Raw genomic sequence first — 24,817 nt, 5'->3', positions numbered from 1 at the left:
CCCCCCACAACAGCCTCCTGCAGAGACCTGCTCTCTGAAGCACAACTTACCAGCTCCAGCCAAGCTTGCTCTCTTCCCCTAGCAAAAGCTCTTTCCCAGCACCTGCCATGCTCCTACTTTAATAGCCTACTGCACTAATTAGCCCTTGTTAGCCCCTGAACCTCTTCCGACCATCTCCCTTGCTTTGCAGTGGAGTGTTTTCCCTACTCAGCCCACCTCTTTTTGCTTCTTGCCCAGGTGGTGGGATTCAACCCTTTTCCTCTCCTAATTTGTGGCTTTCCCTCCTCCTGTCCCTCCGTGCTGGTCACCCACGTCCCAACACCCACGTAAGGACGCCCAGCCCTCTCTCCTCTCTGAAGGGAGAATCCCCTGCACTCCTCCTGCCCTGCCTCACTTTCAGCCCCGTGGCCAGCCCAGTGGGGTGCAGGGAGCCAGGGGCAAAGCCATGGGTGTGTCTCGCCTCTTCCTGAAAAATCATCTCGTTTAGGAGAAGTCTTGATGGATGCTTCCCACCTTACGCTCCTGCTGAACTCACTTGTAGCTGCCTACTTTGACAGGAGGATCCTGTGTTTCAGGCAGGGGTCTGGACACAGCGCCCGTCTCTGCCTGGCCTCACCCTCAGGCTTGCACAGCACATGCTGCAGAGGGGGTCCCCATCTCCGCTGCCGTCTCTCCGCAGTCTCCCAGTTGGCTGCATGGCATTCCCAGGCTAAGCCTGCTGGGCAGGACAGCCCTGAGCCCTGCTCTGCTGGCCCTGATCCCACTTTCCCCCACCAAGGCTCCAGCGTGTTCCCAGCCCCAGCCAACGCTGTAGGACACCTCAGGGCAGCAACACATGACACATGTGGCAGCTTATAGAAAGGATTGGGGAGTCTTTTCCCCCTTTTATTGAAAATGATCATTTCTATTCTAGTGCAAACACTGTACATTTTACATCACAAAGCAAGAGATAATTTACAGGATACACTTCCATCTGGGAATCCCTCCCACGGCTTCACACGTCAAGCTCCACCAGCCTCATTAATCATCCATCCCTGTCATGCTCAAAAATCCCACTTAGAGGGAATCAGCCACCTATTTCTACGTCAAGGCATCGGGAGCGGAGGGGGTGGGGGCTGAGAAATCAGCATTCGTACAGAGCAGGCGAGAGGAATGTGCCTCAAGACCATTTTCTCCCCTGAATGGTCCCCAAACTTAGTGATAACTGGGGTAACCATGGCAACTTCCTATAAGCTGCGAGCAAAAGTCTGTCTACTAAAACCCTGGAGAACTCCATGCTTTCAGGATAAGGCCCTCCATTTGCACATATATTTACATGGTTCAATAAAATACAGATTAAACATACATGATCATAATATTTTGCTTTGGCTTGATAGACAACTAGACACTGCCTGTTGGCTGAGGTCATCAGCAGTTAGGAAACAAACAACAAAACCCATCCATTCATCCAGCCAGACTCCATTTAGCATATCTATGTAAACGAAGCAACGTTGTCTCAGATACTCTGGTTTACACCTTGATGTTGCCCAGCTCAGAGGTGATGCAAAAGTCTCATCTGGATTGACAACAGCCCAGTCAGCTGTGATGGCATCCCCAACCAAGCAGCTCAACCCAAGGCAAGACCCAACTAGAACTCAAAGTGCAAAAGCCTACACAACCTTCCTGCAGGAGCAGCCCCATGCAAGTCAATTCAATTCTTCACACAAATAAAGTGAGGCGGGTGAACAACAGTCTGCACAGGCATTTATGCGAGCCCCTTCACATAAACATCACAGCATGGGGGTAGGGATGGGTATCTTGGTCCACAGATAGCTAACAGGGTACCAGGAGCTTTGTACTCTCTGAGCTGCGTCCTTGCTAACTTCAGAAATGGGTGCCTGTACACGGACAGCAAAGCAAGCTGCTCAAGGTGATTTTTCTACTGCAGAAAAGGTGAGCAAAGATTAGGGGAAAGCCAAAGGCCACGAAAATGCTGAAGGAAACAGTGAAACCTCCAGAGTGGACACTCAGGCAGTCTCAGGCCACCACAGGGGAGTTCGTTCTGGCTGCCGTCACTGCTGGGATGTTGGTGGATCACAGAGGAGGGCAGCAAGGCAAGGAGAGGGGAGAGCACCAGGCTGAGGCACTCAATGACCGGTTCAACCTCTGCGTAACATTACATCACACTGGCCCTTTTTTCTTTCCGATCGTGCAGGACATGTTCTTCAATAGTTTCTCTGTTTGTGTAGGCACAGGAACCAAGAGTGAGTTTCTAAGTGAAGGCTTAGATTTCCAATGTGATTACTTGGCTCTAGGAGCTAGAACCACACTACTCATGATAGAAGTATTTTGGTTTAGAGATGTTAACTTCTCCTGACTACAGAAGGAAAGGCCAAAAAAAGGGATCAAACAGAACATCGTGGATTTCTTAAAACAGTGCTTGTCCGGCCTCACTTCCCCTGATGATGTTCTGTCTGCAAATTTAATCTGCGACTTTTAGCTTTTTATCCTGATCACAATTACGTTTTTTTTCCTCAAAAATATCCATACAGGGAGAAAAAAGAATTCCCGCAGCAACACACACAATCACTGGCACAACTTACACCAGTTTGGATTTGGGGCTTTTTTCCTCGTGTTAGCTCAAATACTTTGGCTGGATTTCCATTCATCCTCTGCCAGTTTAATTTTCACCTTCCCTTTAAAGAGATTTATTTCTCATTTCCTGCAACATGCTATTTCAGACTATCAAAGCCCACTGTCAGAGATCTACATATGCCCAGCGTGTCTGCAGCAAACACCAAGATGGAGACCTAAGCCACTCCACCGGAAGTATCCCTCGTGACTGAGTTTCATTCTCCTTCCGTTATGGTCCAACCTGAACCATGGAGTAGCTCTGCTACCATCAGTGGGACTACTCCATGGCAAAGTCCCACTCAGTTTGGGCAGGTCTCCTGCACAAGCACTATTTGCCATAAGTAAGTCCCCTCCTCCTCCCAGATTTGAAAGAGGCAGACATCACCAGCCAACATGAAAGATCCCAATTTCCTCAGGATGCCTGCATGGAAGAAACCCCTTTTGGGTTGCATCTCCTCTACTCTTCATGGAGAGAAGGAAATTAGGTCCTAATTAGCTCTCCAGACCCCAGAGGAGGGAGGACAGCAGGTAGGGAGAACAAAGGAGAATGGTTAAGGCTACAGGACAAGCCTCACTGGGCAGCGTTATGGGAACGGGGGGGAGGTATAATCTTCGTGTGGGACGCTCCCTGCTGAGACATTACCCATCCTCAGAGGGGCTGGGAAAGACTTCCCATAGGGATGTCCTTGCGGGTTCCCAAGAGCCACAGAACCTACCTGACAGGAGAGGAGATCCTCATCTTACTCTATCAAACTACAAATGCCCATGGGGAAAAATCTGCAAAGGAGCATGACTCCCTCCAGTGCTACTTCTTTGGGGTTTCTCGTGGGAAGATGTGAGCTGGCCATTTCAAGCACCGCCCAAGGCTACCGGGAAGAGCTCTGACAAGGGTGAGAGAGGCTGCGGCTGGAATTTCAATGCGTGGCTCCAGGAACCTGGATGCAGCACAAACATCCCAAACATTTTCAATGGATTTTATTTTGTTTAATAAAAAACACCAACCAAGCTTGCATGTATATCTTATATATATAAATATATACAGTATATATAAAACAAATGCATCTGGACAACGCCTTTCCCTGTGGCGCAAACTGTAAGGCATAGAACGGAGTGTCCTAACAGTCCTATTCTTGGCACTACAGAGCGATCTCCCCCACTACACGCCCCCCCCCCCGCTCACACACCCACGTTGGCTTTTCTCTCTTCTTTGGCTTTTCAAGGCAGCAGTGCCGGGAATACTCAAGAAAGCAATGAAGCGCTGCGAAGCCCAGGGAGGTCTTCCTCACGTCTCAGACTGGTCCAGGCAACCTGGTCAGGACGACCCCATGTTGTTGCACTAATGGGCTTCTCGCAGACTAACGGTAATGGCGCTCCCTCTGCGGCACAAGGGACTGGAGGGATGAAGGGTCAGGCAAATACAATGGAAAGCGGTGACCAAACAACTTCTTCTAGGGTGAGCTGGGGCAGGGGGGAGAGGAGCAAGCTTTGCATCTCAGCATGATGGCAGGTGGGACATGTCCACGGGCTGAGATGGGCAGGTTTCTTTTTGCAGTCCCATACGAAAATGGAAACCAACAAGGGTGAGACTGTCCTTTACTGAAGAAGCTCATAGTATATTGAGCAGAAGCAATAAACCTGACAATAACAAGAAAAAAAAAATGGTGGCATTATCCCAAAAGGAAGGAGGAACCTTGTTCACTCATGAGCGGTTCAGTTTGCTCCCAGTATGGTCCCCATGTTCAGTTCTGGGTTAGGGTTGGCTTTTTTTCTTCTTTCTTTTTTTTTTTTTTTTGGTTTTTTTTTTTGGTTTTTTGGGTTTTTTTTTCCTTTCAGCACAAACAAGTTGCAAAGCAGGACGGGCACTGTTGTACTTTCTCCTTCTGCAAGGCAGCTGCCTCCCGTCATTAATTGACTGTGGGCACTTGATTCCTCTGTAAACTATATTCCTTTGCCTTCAGTCTCAGGTTGGCAATACTGTTGGCCATATTCATGCCCTGTGCTGGGCTGGCGTTGGTACACGTGGCGGAGTAGGTGGCCATGGCGCTGTGGGATGGAAAGAGAGAAACATCACGTCAGACGTGGTCTTCACACCACGTAGAGAGCAGACACACACTGTAGTGAGGTTAAACCCGGGGGTTTCCATACCTGTGGGATCTATTTCTTATGGGAGCAGGGAATTATCGCTACTTTTTATTTAACACCCCTGTAAATCTCTCCGCTGCAGTTCACTTACCCAGGGATAGCCAACGCCAAAGTTGGTTGAAGTCAATAGGAAAATTTCCATTTCCTATTTCCTAACCCAAAAGGTTTACAATGAGGTCAGGGTGCCCAGTCTGCCAGTTAGACCACTGTCCTTAAAAGTATTCCCACTGGAAGCAATGTCTTTTTGATGAGCGCATGATGCTGGTTTTATTGCTTGTGAAATCACGTCACTTCTGAAACACATGTTACATTAAAGAAACACTCTGGGAAAAACCCATTTCAACAACTGTGACGTTTTTTGGTTTCAGCCTTTTGGAATGAAAATTTCCCTGTTTTCTCTTCAAAACTTCAGCTGATCATATAGAGCATGCCTTAAAGGCTGAAGGGACAAAACCCAAAACATTCTTTCTCCCTTCAAATCATGTCTTTATTCATGAAAAACATTACTTTTGGCAGCAGAGGATGAACAAAGATCTCGGAGTCCTTTCTTATCCTACAAAAAATTTGCAAATCTGCTTTCCAGACCACCAGAAAATTTGTTTAACCCACGTGTTCCAGGTTTCTGTGACAAGCAACCCCCCTGCTCCAAAACCCAGCAAACTATCTGACGTGTTGCATTTCCTATATGTGGGTCCACAGATAAAAAACAGTTGAAAAACAGGGCATGAACTAGACACACCCATTTAATGCAGCCAGCGTGTTCAGGAGGAAACCGCAAATGCTCTCCTGGAGGCAAGCTCAGGTCTGGGACTGACCCTTTCCAACTGCCTGCCCCAATGGCACATGTCCAAGGCTCTGGGAAACGCTCTCCTCCACCCACAGCCCAAGAAATAAGATAGCTTGCTTTTTTTCCTTTTTTCTTTTCTTTTTTTTCTTTTCTTTTTTCCTTCCAGCGCTGATCTCCACAACTGGAAGAGCCTTTGCAACAGCAAATCTCCCTTGAGGGAGGTGGGCGTTTGCTGCACGCACAGATCCAGGCCATGTGCGTGCATGCTTGTCCCAAAATGCTGGTGGTATCTATCTATTGACTTTGCAAGGCAGAGCTGACCTGCCAGGAGTTTAAATGCAATTCAGCGCTGTCTGAATCCTCAGCCTCCAGGAGATCCAGACCAGGCAATACTAGTAGGTCACGTCCCAGGCCAAATGACTTCTATTTCTCACTTTAAAATCACAGAAAAAAGAACTTCTTCAGGGAGGAACTGTCATCTCTGCATCAGCACTGGTGGAAACACAACAGCTTACACCCACAGAAATGGCAGGTAAGACTGATGGATATACAGCTGCTTACACCCATCCAGGGAAAAGCACTGAAAACTTTCCCCGTGGGAGCACATATTCAGGACACTTTGAGAGTCTCTAGCAGCCGCTGAAAGGATATGGAGGATGGACATCAGAATACATATATCAAAATTCAGGCATATCCTTAAAAATATAGACTTACTCTTTTTCAATTTATGCCTTCCGAAGAACCCGATACCTTTCAGATAAGAAAGCCACAGCAGCCCCGAGCAGAGGAGCTGGTGAGGAAGAGCTGCGGAGCTCCCCATGCACCCTTGCTGCTCAGGGGTGTTCGACACTGCCCAACACGGGGTGCATCAGCTGCATTTCACCGGGGTCCAGGATGCAATGGACTGGCGTGCCTGGAGCCTCCCCCAGCTGGCTGCGTACCCCCTAGCTCTCTCTCTGTGGCTCACTTTGGGTTGGTGGCTTTACCCTCTCCCCTGTAAGTCAGCAGCAATGCGAGAAGCCGAGTGTTGCCTGCAGAGGCCTTGCAAAGTTTTGCAGGGTCTATAGCTGATGGCCACTAAAGCACCCATTCCCACCCATTTCCACAGGGTGCATCTCCCCCATGGTTTTGTGTTGGAAGAAATGAGAAGAGCCTCAAGGATGCTCTAGCTTAGACAAATATAGGAATTTTCAGTCTTGGGTGTAAACTGTCCCCATTCAAAACCCATATATAACTGCTGCCTGAGTCTGGCCTAAAACTCTGAGGTGCCTCCTGCTCTCAGCTCCCCAGAGGTGTGGGGAAAATTACTGTTGCCCAGTGAAATCTCTGCTAAACCAACAAATCTACGGACATGCTCTCTTTTCGCAAGCTATTCCTCAAGGACCAGTGCCCAAGAAGGCTGTTTCCAAAGATCAGTATGGCCTGAAGGGTTGGTCCAGAGACTCTCTGGGGTCTAATAAGGGTTGAAGTCACCCTGCTGCCCCCTCCCTCTGCCCCATTCAGACACAAAGGGTCTCCTTCCTCTACTCAGCTGCCTGCTTTCATGAAACACAGAGGAACATCGTGTTTCTGAGACCTAAAATCCTTCTTTCAAATATGGTTTTCAATGGCCCGCGGAGTCAAAGGTTATTGGAGTGGGAAGTGCAGGCTGACAGCGCGACTGCTAGTCTTGTTTTCTTAGGAACCTATGCTAAAAAATGTCTAAGCAAAACACTTCAACTTCAAAAAAATAATAGTATCTACTTGGCTATCTATGTGACACAGACCTGCAAATAGCTTTGGTTGACCTGTGGCTGAATGTATTTGGAGAATAAACACACTGATTAAAAACTTTCCCCAGATCTAAGAGTAAAAACAGCACCAGCCAATGCAGCTCTCAGCCCTGCTCTCAGCCCTCTCCCGGACCAGCCGTTAATCAGGGGCTGGTACAGCAGCACTGGGGAGATGGGGAGGGGGCAGAGGGCCATGCAAACACTCTGCATGGCTGTTTTTCACCAAGTGTCCAACACTATTAAAGTTTAAACCCTATTCAGTTCAAAGCCTTAATGAGGCTGTGACAACCTGGCCCGGGTGCCCATTAAGATGAATGAGCAGAGCAGGATTAGAAAGCCTGGGGAGCATAAAGTGTCTGAGGGTCCTGACCACCCCACATTGCAGAAACCAGCTGCTCTGCTCCTCTGCCAATGCCTCCTACTCCTCTGCAGGGCAGTGGGAGGGTGACAGTCCATCCTGGTTTCGCCATCACAGCCAGTAGGGATGGCTGTAAGCTGCAAATATCTTTGCCGAAGTGTCTTGGCTTAAGTCAAGGAGAACACATCAAGACAGTGAGCATGCATCTTTGCACCATGGAGAGGCACAGCCAGGTCTGGATGTCAGGGGGATAAAAGCATCCCTAAGGCTTTCCCTTCTCCCTTGCTCTCCTCATTTGCACATCCGAGAAGCCTTGGGCTTCTCATTGTCCAGACCAGCCCCAGACAGCCCTTCTCAGTGTGCCCCTGGAAGTTATCTTTGCAGGGTCTTCTCCTAGAAGCTGTTACGAAGTCCTTCGTGTAAACAACGTCTTGTGAGGGACAATCTATTTTTAAAAGTGTGGGAAGTACAAAATAAGCCATGAGCATTCAAGCAGGCATCTGGTACTGTGACCAGAGCAGTCTCAGCAGGGTGGGGAAGGACCTGTGCTTCTCTCCCCTGAACTCATCCACCCGAACTCCTCCCTAGGATGCAACACCAAAGAGTGCTTCACAGAGAGAAAGCCTAAAAACCCCAAACGGGTATTTTGCCAGACACCAGTCCTCAGATAAAATCCAAAGGATAAGGGCCATCTCTAAGACCAAACTGGTGGTCATCAAAAGCATCCTACTCAGCACCTGGAGCAGGTGAACCTATGACTTGTTCTTCTGCAGCTACAGGGTGGATGAGGAGGACCCCATGGCACTGAAGCAGCAAACTATCAGGGAAGCCATGTGTTTGCAGACGTAACCGTGCAAACAATGTTTGGGGTGTAAGAAGGGGATCAAGCTGGCCAAGGATGAGAGGTCCTGGGTGTGGTGTGACTCCCGGAAGCCAGTGGGAAGCTGGCTGTGATCAAGCCAGATGAATAGGAAGAAATCCAGCCAAAGGCTCCAAGGTCCTGACCAACAATGAAGCGACTGTGCTAAAAAATACCCACCAACCTCATTTTTAACTGCCTACAAGCCAGCTGGCTCCCCACAAACCAACACATCCTGTGGATCTTGCATCCACACCCAGTTCCAGCTGGGCTGTGGATGGCACAGAGTAGGACAGGGAGGCCTGTGACATGCATGGACATCTCAGATCCTTTGAGCAGGCTGGGGCTGCCACATCTGCACTTCTTTCCTGCCACCCTTTAAGCAGCACTGGCCACAGGAGATGGCCATTAAACACCAGTCTGCCACCCAGAGACACCTGGTCCTTACTGCAGGCAAACCACAGCACTGCACAAGGGTGCAGCTTGTACACACACATGCTTGTGCGCTAGCAACTAGAAAGAAATTGCTCACCAGCTCAGTGCTGACCATTGAGGGGAGGGTTGGGAGCAACATGCATGGAGTGAGTTCCCAGCCCTTCCTTGCATCCCAACCAGTGAGTGCCACGGGACAGCCACAGAACTCCCTCTTCTGGTCACTGTGTGGTGGCTGAGCCTCCCCCAAGTGCTCTGCCATCATCTCCCCTGGTTCTGTGTCTCACAGAAAGGTTTCCTCCTTGCTTTAAACTGGATGCACTAGGGAAGCAAGTGCAAACCCTTCTGTTTCCATGTTCTTCTACCTGATCCTTTTTCAAAACTTCCTGAATTGCAGACAGACACCACCAAAGAAGCTGCAACCTCCCATGGACCCAACTGCCACAGAGCCACGATGATGCTGAACCAAGCCCACTTTGCAAGCCTGGCAGTGAGATGGGGTGTGATGGGAACAGGTAAGGAAAACCAGTGGGGTGGTCAAACTGCTGTATCCTCCAGTTGTCCCATGCAAATATAAACAGCCCACTAGAGCTGTCTGAGGGCCACCCTCAGGCTGCTCTATACTCTGCCAGAAACTCATCTGCCCCAGAGGGGTTATTCACTCACCTGTAAGGTGAGGCGGTACCCCAGGAGAGATAGTCGGTGGGTCTTGGAGCTGGGCGAGGTACTATGGGCTGCTCCACAGCGGTCACATCCCCTGAGTAGGATTTGAGCAGAGAGGCATTCTTGCTGGCCAGCATGGCCCTCTCGTTCCGGCGAAACTTGGCTCTCCGGTTCTGGAACCACACCTGGGATAGGAAGCACACAGACCCACCAACAATCACAAAGAGCTCTACTGCGACACTCACCCTTTCACCACACCACCTCTGCCCTGCTGAGCAAGACAGGACTACAGAGTTGTCGTGGTTTAGCCCCAGCCAGCAACTAAGCACCACGCAGCCACTCGCTCACTCCCCCTGCCCCGATGGGATGGGGGAGAGAATCGGAGGAGTAAGAGTGAGAAACACTCCTGGGTTGAGATAAGAACAGTTTAATAATTGAAATAAAGTAAAATAGTAATGATAATAATAGCAATATAATAATGATAATAATAATAATATACAAAGCAAGTGATGCACAACACAATTGCTCACCACCCGCCGACCGATACCCAGACAGTTCCCAAGCAGCAATCGCTGCTCCCCGGCCAACCCCCCCCAGTTTATATACTGAGCATGACGTCATACGGTATGGAATAGCCCTTTGGTCAGTTTGGATCAACTATTCTGGCTGTGCCCCCTCCCAGTTTCTTGTGCACCTGGCAGAGCATGGGAAACTGGAAAGTCCTTGACTAGCATAAGCAGTCCTTAGCAACAACTAAAAACATCAGTGTGTTATCAACATTCTTCTCCTACTAAATCCAAAACACAGCACTATGCCTGCTACTAGGAAGAAAATTAACTCTATCCCAGCCGAAACCAGGACAAGAGTCCTGCAGGCTGCTTTGGCATGCCTGTCACTGGAAACTCTATTGACAAGATAACCCTTATGTCTGCCCTGATAAAGCCCTTGTGAGAGGAACCGGCTCAGTGAGGTCCCTTGGGGAACCAGGTCTACCCTGTGCTGTAGGCAGCAAGGTCTGGGAGTGCTGTACAAGACATCATGTTCCATGGTCTGCTTTGACCTTCAGAAGGTGTAGGCTTGCAAGCTAAGAGCTGAGCAGCTCAAGATAATGTGAGCAGCCTGAACACAGCACATCCAAAATCTTGGCCTTGAACGAACCATACGAACACATCTGGCTGGTAAGTATGGTGACCAAGCCTGGCAGTCCTCCTCAAGGCATGGCACAGCTGGGACTGTAATACAGCATGACCCAGAAGCTTGGTGACCCTAGTGGGCCACGCAGACCTCGAGGATTTCTACTGCCATCCTGGAATGGCCTGATGACCCCCCCACCCCACCCCGGTGAGGTGTGCCTGGATACAAGCTGTGGTGATTACCTGAACTCTGGCTTCAGTGAGGTTGACTCTGCGTGCAAGGTCTTCCCGTACAAAGGCATCGGGGTAGTGTGTCCTCTCAAAGACCCTCTCTAATGCCTGGAGCTGGCTGCTGTTGAAGGTAGTCCTGTTCCTTCTCTGCTTTCTTTTCTTCTTCTCTTCTGAGTTCAGCTGATCATCTAGGAGAGACAATTGGAGATGTGAAAGGCTAGAACGCTAAGAGCCCACAGCAATGGGTTGAATAACCTCAATGGTTTCAAGATGAAAAGGGCTTAGGAAGACGCTTGCACAATTTCAACACCACACCTTAACCACGCTGTGTTAGTCCCCATATAAAAAGGAGGTGGAAAGCGCATTGCCCCCAAGCATTAATTTCCCAGCTCAACTGCATGAGACTTGACCAGCTCTCTCAAGCTACCCCATGCCTCAGCTTCCTCATCTCTAAAAAGAAACAAAAAAGTCCAAAATGCATCTCCCTGTTCTTGAAAATCCTAGAAACCTTTTCTGACCATAAGGAATCACGCACCCCTGTTCTCTCAGCCTCAAATTTCCAAGGATTGCCCTTACTGGGACATAATACAGCCCTCTGGGGTGAGCATGGGTCCTGCACCAGCTCATACTGACTGTGAGAAGGTGTGCCTGTCTCTGAGTAAGGAAAGTGCAAGGAAACGGCTACTACTCTGGGCTTGACTACAGCCAAGGTAATGCTGCTTTCTGTAAGTTGCTTCATTTGGCTTAAATGAGGACTGCATTCTCTTATCTTCCCTGCATCCAGACCAAGAGGTGTCAATTTGGGCAGAGATGGGGAGCTGTGAACGAAGAGGTGTCAGACAGTGGAAATGAAGTGTGACTGATACAGGCCTGAACAAGAGACAAGCACAAAAGACAGTTTCACTTGTATGCTTGCAAGCCAAGGAGATGGAAATGCAGTCAGACAGACATGGATAGCATTGCATTTGGGAAGCAAAAACCCAGTAAGAGAGAGACTGAGCATAAGCATGTTGGATACTGTTGCCTGAAGAACAGTTGTGCACTCTCCAGCACCCCCTTTGCCTTGCCCAGGCCAGCAAGGTGGTGAGCAAAAACTATGTGTCCCATAAGAGCACCTATTGTCTTGTACTCCAGCAATAAATCAGTACATCCATACATCTGGAGTCACAGTTACCGCTAATGCCTGTGCCTACGGTCACAGTGCTGAGGTATTACTTTTCTTAGGAAATATCTGCTTTTCACCACCTCTCCTTTTTCCAATGCTGTTGCACACGCCAACGTAGCAGAAGCGATGGAGCTATCAACGCATGGGCGCTCACAGGTACTGGCAAGCAGTGAGCAACAGCTCCAGGGGTTTGAATGCTCTTTGTTAGGACAAGCTGGAGGCTATGACACTAGTTTTGCTTCTGCCCTACCTGTACTGAAGTATGTTCACTCATCACACCAGTCACAGCACAGCAACGCTTTGGTTACTGTGGGAAGCCACACCGAAGGAAGTGGAGAGCAAGGCACCAGCCTGCAGGAGCGGGAGGCCACTGCTGCCTCCATGAAACTGCCCCGTTCACGCTGCAGGACTGGTATGCCGTCGCCTTGCATTTGTCCCTCTTCAAGTGCTCCAGTATGCGTGGGGTCCCACCAAACCATCAAGGCTTCTCATGCTCCCACAGCCCCAGCCTCCCAAGCACATGGGCAGAGCCCCAGGTGGGCAATGTCAGCGTGGTCCCGCTGTCTTACGTGGAAGAACAGTAGTTACACCTGGGAGGATCTGAGCCAATATACATGTCAGCATGCATTAAAATGTATTGATCATTGTATCTATAAAAATGCATGTGCTAGTGAATTATATTTTAAGTTAATCACTGCGCACCTTGGCCCAGATGACAGTCTCACCACTGAGAGTCCAAGGGCTTGACCTGCTATATAGTTACAGAATATCCCCTCGACAGTCATTCCTTTTGCCGTATACAAATATGACAGCTCCTCTCATCCTCCTGTTCTCAAGGGGGGTATGTAAGGCACATGGAGAAGCTGACAAGGAAATTAAAGTCTACAGTTGTTGTCCTGACCACCTGTTTGTGTTGCTTTTCACAGCCCATCTGGTAACACTTACTGCACCTGAACACCTTTGGAGCGAGGCCCATCCATTTGGGAACAAAAGGACATTCCTCTTAAATTAAAATAGGTTTTCCAAATTCCTGCAGGTTTACAGCTCCTCTGTCCCCAGATCCTTCTCCAACAGCCCGACAATCCCCAGCAGACTCCTTTCCAGCCTGGGGATTCCTGGGTGCAAAAACACCCTCGGTTTTCTTGTATTTGAGAGGAAGGGTTTGGAGACCATGTTTTAACAGGCATGTTGAATCGTAAAGCTGAGCTGGGAAGGGACTGGCAGAGGCAGGAACGTGCAAGAAAAACAAACGTGCGTAGGAATCCCAGGGCATTAAAACAAGGCTACAGGTGAATCTATCCTGCTCAGGTGGTGGGAACCGAAGAGGTAAAGCAGAGGGATGGGATTTAACTGCTGCTTGTGCAGAACACCACGCATGCACTTCTACCTGCTGGGGGGTTTAGCGCTGTCACAGGGTCCGTCCCTTATAAAGAAGCAGAAAAGTCCTGCACATTCCTCTCTTGACACATCATCAAAGCCTTTACAAAAATGGTCAGCAATTTCCCCCCGGCTCTACTGGCGAGCTTCGACGTAGTTGTGCTGCCGTGCACCACACAACACAGCAAACAGCAGAGAACAAGCCTCGGGCCACGGTTGTCCCTCTGAATGGCAGAAACATTTGCAAGACCAGCTGCCGTAGAGGCCAATGTCAACATGGGCGTCTGGCCTCCTTCCGAGTTACCCGTTTGAAGCCATTTTCTAATCTAAACCCTGCCTACATGGACCAGATGAACAAATCAATACAAGCCTTTGGGACCCCTTGGGAATTCCCTCCAGGCCTTTGAAGCATCAGTTCCTGCCCAGAAGACGATACCCGACCGGAGGGAGCACGAGCCCAAGGCCGTCTGGCCATTGCTCAGATCCTGCGTGACAGCTAGACATGAGGAAGGGTGAGCACATCGCTCCGGGGAGCAAGAAGAAGGGCCAAAGCCTGTAAAACACTGGAGAACAAGAATCCCTCCTGCCAAGCACGTTAACGCAATTTGCCTGGTTTCCTCCCAGCGTAAAGCGAGACACCGGTGATTCACAGCTCACCTCATAATTACCGGACCCAAAAATAGCAGGTCCAAGAAATGGAAAGTTGCAGGCAATGGCAGCGGTGCAGTGACTCACGGTCGGGTCACCGCTGGCTAACGTTCCTCCGGCATCGGCTGGCACGGAGCAGGGACGTGAGTCACCCCCTCTCCACGATGCAGCCGGATGGAGGTGGCTCGACAGCTGAGCACAACCTGTGACAGCAGGGATGGGCTTTTGAGATCTCCTTTCACTGCACCTCTGGAACAGCACCAACACAGCCAGATCCAAATGTCTACAGGAGTTACTTGGGTAGCAGAAAAAAAAAAAAAACCCACATTAATAGCCATATTAGCCCAGAGCACTGCTGGCTTGATCACTCCTTGCATTTTGCCATGCAGACATGCCATATGTTGATTAAAAACTGCTAACGAGAGAATGCAGACACCTAAACCCCAGGTGTCTGCAAATGTCACCTCGCTCACAGCAGTCACTGGCTGCCTTCAACATGTCAGCAGGGTATTTGTTTTTTTCTGCCATTATTTCTTTATCAGGAAACAAAGCTGAACACTGAAAAATGGTATTCCTAAATAGTGTTGACAGCACCAGTGACTGGAGTCAGCAGAAATGGAGAGAAGAGGAAAACAGCTCTAAAGCTTTTTAGATGGGTCAGAAGTCTTTCATCAACATTCTTTTAATACGAAATATTTTATTACAAGCAGCGTTCTCAAAAGCCGAGCTGCTTGCAAATGCATCCCCCGGAGAGATCGAAATGCACGTTCTCCTCTCAGGAACCCAATGCTGGAAAATCTGGGAATTTCATTTCAAAATCCCAACCTTTCATGTTGGGCTGGGGGATTTTGTTTCCTGTTTCCACATTTGTGTTTTTCTGTGTTATTTCTTCACTCACCCATGACACGCAAATCCTGGTGTCACACACAAACGCACTTCAAGGACACACCAAAGCATTTTTAATTGCTCCTAAATGATACAGTATGAAACGTCCTACTCTTTTTTTCCCTTGCTCATCATGTCTCCTCTTGCAACGAGGCAGATCCACATTTGAAGACACTCTGATCTATGCTCCTTATCGCACAGCGGCTGTCCTAGTGTCTGTGACTATCACTGGGGTACCGTCAGACAGCTCCTGTTGGGATGCCACATTGAAAATCCAATGCATTATAAAGCAAAAGAGTTGAGAACTAAATGCCTACATATAAGTTATAAGATAGTATTTTTTCCACCAATACTTGCAACCGCAACATATTTTGGATTTCCAGTCTGCAGGAATGCTTGTGCATACTTGCTTTCATTCCAGGTCGGAACAAAAACTAATTTCCAGATGGGATTTACATTGTGTGGGCAGTTTTGAAAAGTTTTGACCAGTTCTATTAAGTCCAGAACCAGCTATTATAGTACATTAATTGGATCCGAATTGAAAGTAAACAATTGGATTTAATTAAGTGTGGGACAGAAACATTTAACCGCAATATCATATACGGTAAGGCAGGAAAGATTTGTCACATCAGTTATATAAACTGTAAACTGAGAAAGGATTCCAGGAAGAAAATAAGGAATCACACTATAATCACAGCCTTCAAAATAAGAAATTACTGCTAAAGCGTGAACACAGGTTAAAGAAAACCAAGACAAATTATTTCACAGGGGGAAAAAAAAAATCAAGAAACTAAAAACCTAACAACTAAAAACTCTTTTAAAATAATAAAAAATAATCCTGCAAGCCAAAACAAGAGAAAGTTTTATTCAGAGTGGTAGAGAAAGAAAGGAAAAAGGAAAACAGAAAGGAGAGGAACAGGGTTTTTTATTGGGTTTAAAGTTAAATTTTAAGAAGCTTGAGTAGAAATATTTCTATGGGTCCCCCCGCTGGCTCCAGGCAGACTCCTCTCCCCAACATCAGCCATCCAGACAGTTACAGTCCTTTGCAGGCTCATGTTCCAGTTTTACTCGTGCTCTGCTTTGCTTTCAATTCATTATATCCCTCCAAAATATTGCAACTCTTTGGGCGCAGGGCAGCTTTGTGAACTCGTATCATAAAAAACAAAAACCAAAATCCAAACCCAGAATGTTTAATCAAAGCTAAAACAAGGCACCAGGAAGGAGAGTGGGAAGCAGGGATGGGAACATACAAAATCCACCTGATGACAAAAGCCCTGCCCCAACCAATTTGCGATGGGTCTCAAGTGATTTTCCACTCGCGCGAGATGCTGGAGACAAGGCAGCGTGCTGCAGAGCGGGGCTGCCCGTGGGCAGGGGGGTCCCACCACCACTGCTCGCACAAAGACGAGATGGCAGCCCATCTAAAACAGCCGACAGGCACCAACAGTGCCCAGCGCCAAGCACGGCCAGAGCACGGTTCACCCTAAACGAGACGATCTCAACCTGAAAAGCCACTTTCCAGCCTGAAAACATCACTTTGGCAGAAAACGGGGGAAAGCCTCGCACCTCTATTTTCCCTCAGCTTGTTTTCCGTGTCTTTGACCAGGCTGAACGGCCAGGTCCGTCGCTCGTTTTGCAGCTTCCCTTCCCGAGCATCGCCTGGAAGGACCCTGCTCCTCTGGGCAGCAGGAGCCCATCGCCCAGCAGCATCCGTCTTCTTCGCCAGATGGGAGCAGGGACAGAATAGGGGCAAGGGGACCCACACGGATAAGATTTCATGCTCAGAGCTGCCTGAAGTATCTCTCTAAAAGCTCCCAGGAGAGAACGAACTCCAGTTTATATGTATTTCCATGCATGAAAAGTATTTTCAAATGGAAATAAGGTTTAACTTCAGGGCATGCAAATGCTACACTGACAAGTTATAATTACCCTACACCAGACATCACAAATGTAGGCAATATGGAATGAAGATGACACTTAAAATAAAACTAAATATGTTAAGGTAGGAGATACCTATTAAGTCATGTACTGAAGCTAGCCCTGACGAGCAGCGATACCAACCCAGCTGTACAGCTGTGGTAAGAGCAGGTTTGTATTTGTGACTACGGAGATTTTTGAACTATCATTTTTCTCCCATTACACAACAGCGGCTGAGCTTTTTTCTAATCTTTGCTGTTTATTTGTTTTTTTTCTGCACCATCTGTGCACAAGACCTCAAATTATTTCAATTATACAGAAAATTCAAGTATCTGAAGTTCCAGTCTTGTTAAGATCACCAGAAACACAGGAAAAAAAAAAAAGAAGAAAACAAAGAAACAGATGCTATATTTCTTTTAAAAGCCTTTGCTTTTGATTATCTCATAAACTAATCAGGTTAAATTTTTGCACATAAAAACTAAGTTATTTTGTGCATGAGCATGGAACTTCAGAAAGGCGATACCGAATTTTTCATACAAAAAACGAGTTTTAGTATTAAATGGAAAAGTACATGTATTTTCAGCGTTACCCGCGGGACTACAGCAGTTCCTCTCCGAAGTGTCTGCAATGTGGAACCTATCAGGATAATTTTTAGCTGACCGCATACAAACAATTACATATCATTACAGAGCTGTGAATAGCTTTTGCATGGATAGCGTGCCTACGGTCTCCTGTTACACTCAGCTCTGCCTGCCAGACTAGGGGAACTCAGTGAGGTCCTGTAGAACCACGGCTTCACCAGCGCTGATGGTGAAAACCTTGTCGTCCTCCACCAGGACAGGCGCTCGAACAGAGGGACGTCCCCCTGCACGATGGCCAAAAGGGACATTTCCAGGTGGGTTTCAAGGCACAGCACCAGCTGGTGACTCTTGCCCACCAGGAACGAGGTCTTGAGGTTGTCACCTTCCTGGTAGAGAGCGTGTAGACACCTCTGAGCTCCTGAAAACAAGTTTCTAGCATGCAAGCAATCTTCACCCAGACTTACCGAGCGCTGCAGGGACCTGAGTGCAGAGGCATCCCTTGTTCTCTGCTCTGCACTTTTGGGGGTCTACAGAGCTGGGGATCAGGTCCCTCTGCAACCCCAACCTGTTCTGCTCCTGACCCACAGCATGAGCTCCTCCCTAGCAGCTGAGAGCCCTATCCTACAGCAAATGTAAGACAAAACTCCTTTTCAGGCTGGTTTCAGCACTGGTGCTCTGCCTCTCAGCTGGTGGAAACCTGCAGAGCACATGGGCAGTTATAGCGGCCAAGATGTGTGTCCTCCCTAACCATGTGAATGTTCCCGCTTGCTGGAGTCGACAGAAGAAATGATGTTCGGGGGGAAAAAAAAGGAATCACGATCCAATGGAAATCCAGAGAGTCTCCCTGGAAAGACATGATGTTAAGTGTTAATTACTGGGAGAACAATATTTGCGGGGGCAAAAGTATACATCCTTCTCCAGAAATTGGTACAAAGCCATTGAAAGTCCCCCTAGATCCCACAGACCAGTCTTGACTTCTGCTGTAACAGTTCTGCTTCTATATTCGCTAGGGTTTTCCTTCTGGGCATCCTACAGCTCATAAGGCACATGGCTTAGTCCCGTTCTTCTAACAAGCCTTTCCACCGGGTCTTGGGGTCAGAGTGTTCCCATAATACAATAAGCGCTGTATGGATCTCATAAGCTCCAAGGCACAGTATGTTATGTGTTTGGAATTCCTTGTATGCTTTTATACTTTGTTTTACATATTGTAATTTTTATATGCATTACCACATTGATCCTTGGAAAATTAATTTTAAAAAAATATAATCAAAAGCAAACACATACTTTAAAAGCCTGCCAGCGGCAAATCATGTTCTGTGAGACTGCACTTTGTAACTGACAAAGAGACCAAACCACCAGACCGTGGAGGCGATCCAGTGGGGTGGATTTACCAGGCTCGGGAGGGGACAGGATCCAAGGGGGCTGTAGTCCACCCCTCCCCGAGTCCCTCATTAGGGTAGCCTGATGCCGCAAAAGCATTGGACCCGTGACAGAGAGGCAGAAATGCAATCGCACGGCTCCGCCAGCCAAACCCCACCACCATACCCAAAGGTATCATATCTAGAAAGGGTCTGTGCTTCTCAGCGCAGCGCTCCTCCGCGATGACGTCCAGCCACTGGTGCCAGTATGACCACCAGACCTTCCCTGGAGAGCTGGAGCACCTCGGCCTTCCCAGCCCCTTCCTTATTCTTGGGTAAGACCTGGGATCAGTGCGTTTGGCAGTGCTGAACACGCGTAAAGTCACGGCTTTGCAAGGTCAGAGGTATGACTTCCAACGCCCACATCCTCTCTTCCCATCAGCTCCCCTTCCCATGCCATGTGTCCTGATGTTACACCTTAGGAACAGCATTCATGCAGCCAAGATCAAACTTCCTAACCTCCGCCCTGCTCCATTGGTATTTTCTCATTTCCAAAGGCGCCCGCCCTTCTACGCTCTTGGTCCCCTCCCTGCCCTAGTTCATTCCAGATAATGTCTTTCTCCTCTCCAGCACCCTTTCTTGTCCTTTCTACAATGCCTTGAAAAGCTGAGTTGTGTAACGCTGCCCCTTTTAACTCTAACATGCATGTGGTGTATATCCAAACTGGAACAATGGCTGAGACTATTCTTCTTAAGTCAGCAGTGCTCTTAGCTTGACCATGTAACGAGGACTTCCCACGCAGGAGCAGACTGGTGCACCAGGAAGGCCAGTATCCACGTCCACCTGGGTACCACCAGCTGCCTCAAAGACAGTGGTAATGACTGTCATGACAATTAGGCAAGGACAGATTATCAATCTATTTTCCACACTCATATCCCCCTGCAGCAAGCTTCATAGGGGTTGCATGTTATACAAAAGGCACACAGTATTACTTCCGCCTGCTTTCCTGTTGGATTTACCTTTCTCTTTATGTACAGAGGTGACCCATGGACCTATACCTGGACATGAATCACAACTAGGTGTCACCTATGCCCCAGGTTTCAGGGACCAATACGCCCTCTGACGCCAAGCTGCTAGGACAAGACTTCAACAACAAAATACAGAACATGTTAGGGAGACTCCCTCATTGCAGGGACCAAGCGTGGGGTGGATTTTGATTCCTTCCACAGGATGGAGTCCCTAGGAGAAAGCAAAAATGATGTGGTGCTGGTGCTTGGGCCAGGGTTACTGGAGTGTACTGGAGCCAGGAGCGCAACACAGACAATACTATGCTTGCTCCAGCCCTTTGGGATGGTACACTTCAGTCTTTTCAAGGTCTCTCCAGCCCTCAGAGTAGTCCCTGAGACCAAAATAGATAGAAACCACTTCCACCCTCTTCTGATGGCCACAGATTCAGAAGGTTGAGCCTCCCTGTTAGTACTCACGTAGAAGGATGCATCGGCCAGAAGCCATGAAGTGGGGACCCTGCAGTCCACCTCCCACTACACACCCACCTGAACTCTGGGCAACGCTACTTTTATTAAATTTTCTCTTGTATTTAGAAAAAACTGGCAAAAAATCCTCATGAACTTCAGCTGGAAAAACTTTCTAATGGGGAAAATTAGAAATATTTTTGTAAGAAGCAGATAAGTGGGGAAAAAAAAAGGAAAGGGTGGGAAAAGAGAGGGAAAAGAGAGGGAAAAGAGAGGGAAAAGAGAGGGAAAAGAGAGGGAAAAGAGAGGGAAAAGAGAGGGAAAAGAGAGGGAAAAGAGAGGGAAAAGAGAGGGAAAAGAGAGGGAAAAGAGAAAAGAAAAAAGAAATAGAAGGAGGAAGAAGGAAGGAGAAAGAAGGAAGGAGAAAGAAGGAAGAAGGAAGGAGAAAGAATAATAAAAGAAGGAAAAAAGAAGAAAGAAGAAAGAAAAAAGAAAGGAGACAGAAAAAGAAAAAAAAGAAGGGGAAATAAAAGAAGGGGAAAAAAAAGAAGGGGGGAAAAAAGGAGGGAAAAAAAGAAGGGAAAAAAAGAAGAAGGGGGAAAAAAAAGAAAAAAAGAAATAAAAAAAAGGAGGAGGGAAAAAAAAGGGGGTTTGCCAAGACAGAAAAAGGCTGCTTTGGGGGGGGATTTTTTTTTTTTCAGTCCACATATACGTTGCACATGAACAACTTGGCATTTCGGGCCTTTCAGCTGGCTCATTTCCAAACACTGTGGCAGCCGCAAGAGCCTGCAAACGTTACCCAGCAATCTCCTGCCCGCACCGGGAAAGACTGACTCAAGCTGACCAGCTTCATGAATGTCTCCGCTTGTTCAGGTCCCTGCGGAGGCCCACCGTGCTGCTGAGAAGTGCCATTATTAAACAGCCCCATCCCGACTGGATCTGGAAATTCACTTGGACGTGTTTTTTTGGTATGTGGAACCCGCGCAAGCAGACAGACAATGACCGGTGGGATGCGTGCGCCAGCTGGCCCCACCGGCAGGCAGAAACACTCTTCTCAATGGATATTTCATCTGTTTATTGTTGAAATATCCAGGACTGCAAACTGCATGGCACAGAACGACCGTGCCAGGACCGCGGGGCGCCACGGGCCAGGAGAAGGGGAAGTGCAAACGACGGCGAGAACATCGAAACCAGGTCTCCGAAGACTGCGCTCTCCTTTCATTAGCATCCAAGAACAAATGTGTTTCAACCAAATCAGACCACCACTGCCATCGCCCCTACCAAGCAAACTGGACTGGAGCCGCCGCAGAGCTTCGCTTAGAAATCCAGATTTTGACCGCTAATGCATTTTATGGGTCCCTCTTGATCACAACTGGAAAAACGATGGCATCCGAGATCCAGAAATAACAGAACTTGAGCCCGGCTGTCAGCATCCAACCCACCTGCCTCTTCCAAGGGCTGAGCATCCTGACCAGAAGCATGCTCCTCGGGTGGGGGATAAAGGACCTTTACACCCTGCATCGCTACAGGAGGCAAATTGATTAGAGCGTGTAGGGCCATTTCAGAACAACTCTTTCCCCTTGCCAGGTCCATAGTGAAAACCTGCTCTTCTAAGGCTAGGGGAGAGGGAGGAGGGGCAAGGCTGCTGCTTCGGAGCTCTGAGGGCTTTTTGCTGGACACAGGGACATTCAGCAAAACAGGAGGGCGGATGGGATGGACCACAGGCTCCAGCGTGCTCTGCGTCCCAGCTCTGTGGGATGCGAAGGGAAATCAGGCTCAGATCCACCTAGCCTCTTCTGGACGACGAATGCATTTCACATTAGCTAATAAATTGCTACATCTTATGTTTCTTAGCCTGCTGGAATGATGAATATTTTGGAATGTATTTTGAATGGTTCCCTGCCAGAGTCGAACAATCATCTAGAGATTTTAAATCAAAAGACTGAAAAATGGAAACCTCTGTATTTCCACAAAGTTCACTGTAGTTTGAAAAGCACAACTCCCAGCAGAGAAGGCAGAATAATGATTGTCAGAGCTCCTGCGAATTGGGGCAAATGAGGGATATGTTGGAAATGACAATCCCTAATACAGAGTAATAATCTTTGCCTCCAGGTGATGAATGTATTATAGGATATCTGCTTATTGCTGCCCTTAATCTGGCTGAAATGTCAGATACTCTAACCTGGAGGATCAGACAATTTAGAGGACCTGTATGGAGATGCAGGGTATCTCGCCACAAAGCACTGCATTCAGTCTGGTGCAAGGCTAGCAGACGAGTGCTGCCATTCTAGCACAATTTAACAGAATTTAAGGCTTTTTAAAGGCTCCAGCTAATGAATCACATCCATTGCCAGACTAGGCACATCCTCACCTAACAGAGGAGTATCTCAAAAACCAGCAAAAGATTTGATGGCTCACCTAAGATAGCACAGCTGGAGAAACACAACTATGCACCCGTGCTGCACCCCGTCCCCCTGCTCCAACTGCTGCACCCCGCCAGCTGCGGGAGCCCACATCAGTTCATGCAGACGACCGGTCAGCACGCAACGAGGGCTGAGCAAGCTCAGCACAACCCCAAAGCTTGAATGCAAAGTCTCCAGCAAGTGGTCTTATCTCATTGGAGCAACCACAGATGGAGTGGGTCCAAGAAATAAGCTTCTCTCTCCCCCGTGGAGATGGGCTGTCTAGACACATTGGCAAAGCTGTGCTGCTGAGTTTGCAGTGCTGCATCCTTCTTGTATACAGCAAATTCCTGTCCCCCCCAGCCTGTTAGCATGGGCTTTTTTTTCAAACTTCCTAGTGTCAATCATGTCCAGTAATGGCAGTTACATATAATGAGAAATTTTTAATCAGATTTTTTTTTTCTTTAGGTAAACATCTTACAATTTTTTGATCAACCCTCCGGCAAAATCATTTGCTGGTTATTTCGTTACGTTCATTTTTACTAACAATTAAAGTAAAAATAAAATAAGTCAAGTACAAAGTATTTTTAAGCCACGAAACACTAATATTTGAATATGAATTGCAATGGAAAACCTGGAAAAAACAATTCTCCAAATAATAAAAAACTATTGAACAAAACCTATGGGAGCCACATGATGTTTTTCACTAGGAAAACAATGATGTTTGAGGATATTTAGAGAAAGCATGCCTAGCCTCAGGGCCACATTCAACACAGCATGTAAGTGTAGGTTTAAAACCATCCCTCTCCGGTCATTCTCCACTCCCGATGACCCGCTCCAGACCAAAGCCCTCCTGAAATCAGTAAATGACCTTCCACCAGATTCAAGTTCATGGTGGTCATTAGCATATATTATACAGACTTCTCCATCATCAGAGGTCCTTAAAACGAGCTAGAGGAACGTGCGTCAGGACTGGCGTAGGTGAAACAGCATGTGTATGTTTGATCTTGCCCTGGGGGAAAGGTGGACTGACGACACGACTTCATTGGGTCTCCGCCAGACTCGCGTCCCTGGAACCCACACCACGTGCCCAGCTCTCAGTGAAGCTGTATTTGGGGAAGAGGATTGGGAGATGGCAACAAAACCAGCACAAAAGCAAAGCCGGGGACAGCAGATAGAGGAGCAGAGTGGGATTTGGCAGCCAGGGAAACTGCCTGGCTCCAGCTTTCCAAATGACTGTGAAAAAGCCAGTCTACTCCTCTGCGCCTCCGTTTCCTTCCTTGCTTTGCCTCGCCCTTCTGTTTAGACATCCCACTCTTGGAGGACATGTTGTGCCACTCTCTTTGTTCATAACACATCTAGTAGTCCCGTACTTACAGGGGGTGCAGACAAAAAGCAGATCACTTCAAAATAATCCAGAAGCGGGATGCATTCACATTACAATTGCGCCATTCATGCTGTTGAGTTTCACAGCACGGAGAATAAATTCACAGCAAGTAATTAAAACACGTTCAGTATATGGTATAAAGGTACACAGCAGCTATTTCGTTTCGGATGCATATGCAAACACTAGCTGGTGTATTTACAAGTGTTGCAGACTGCATTTCCTAGACATCATCTAGGGTCCACATCTAACAGCGAGGGTCCACATTGATGCTGGCTCTGCTCTTAACCCTTTACAGAAGAACTGTTGGTTTTGATTCACAAATGAAGGCAGATTGACTTATTTCAGGTTAATGGGGCTCCACAGCTAGGTTTAATGGCACCCCAACAGCTGATGGGCATCACCATGTCCCTGCGCTGTGGTTTCCCCAGGCGGAGGCAGCGCACAGCTCCTGAAGTTCAGGCTCAGCCCCCTCCGGGACAGCCACAGCTGTGGCCGTGTGACGGCGGGTGAGCACTGAGCATGGCCTGCACAGGGCCCCGGATCACCCTGCTGCTGCGGTGCCGCAGCTCCCTCAGCCTCGTTGACCTACCGAACCATCACCCCAGGGCCTGGATGTCTGGGTCGATTTAGACAGA

General features: G+C 48.1%; 1 protein-coding gene across 1 annotated transcript in view; it reads right to left on the bottom strand.

The window, feature by feature from the left end:
• Positions 1-4,517: 4,517 nt before the first annotated feature.
• The window catches only part of PRRX1 (paired related homeobox 1), a 40,913-nt gene continuing 20,613 nt past the window's right edge, over positions 4,518-24,817 (bottom strand). The window contains exons 2-4 of the mRNA XM_075711383.1: positions 11,003-11,178; positions 9,630-9,811; positions 4,518-4,656 (exon numbers count right to left, since the gene is read on the bottom strand). Of these exons, the coding sequence (XP_075567498.1) occupies positions 4,518-4,656; positions 9,630-9,811; positions 11,003-11,178 (497 nt within the window). The remainder of the gene's footprint in view (positions 4,657-9,629; positions 9,812-11,002; positions 11,179-24,817) is intronic.

Source organism: Pelecanus crispus, chromosome 5, assembly GCF_030463565.1.
Source record: "Pelecanus crispus isolate bPelCri1 chromosome 5, bPelCri1.pri, whole genome shotgun sequence".
NCBI lineage: Eukaryota > Metazoa > Chordata > Aves > Pelecaniformes > Pelecanidae > Pelecanus > Pelecanus crispus.
This window is presented reverse-complemented; position numbering and strand designations above follow the sequence as displayed.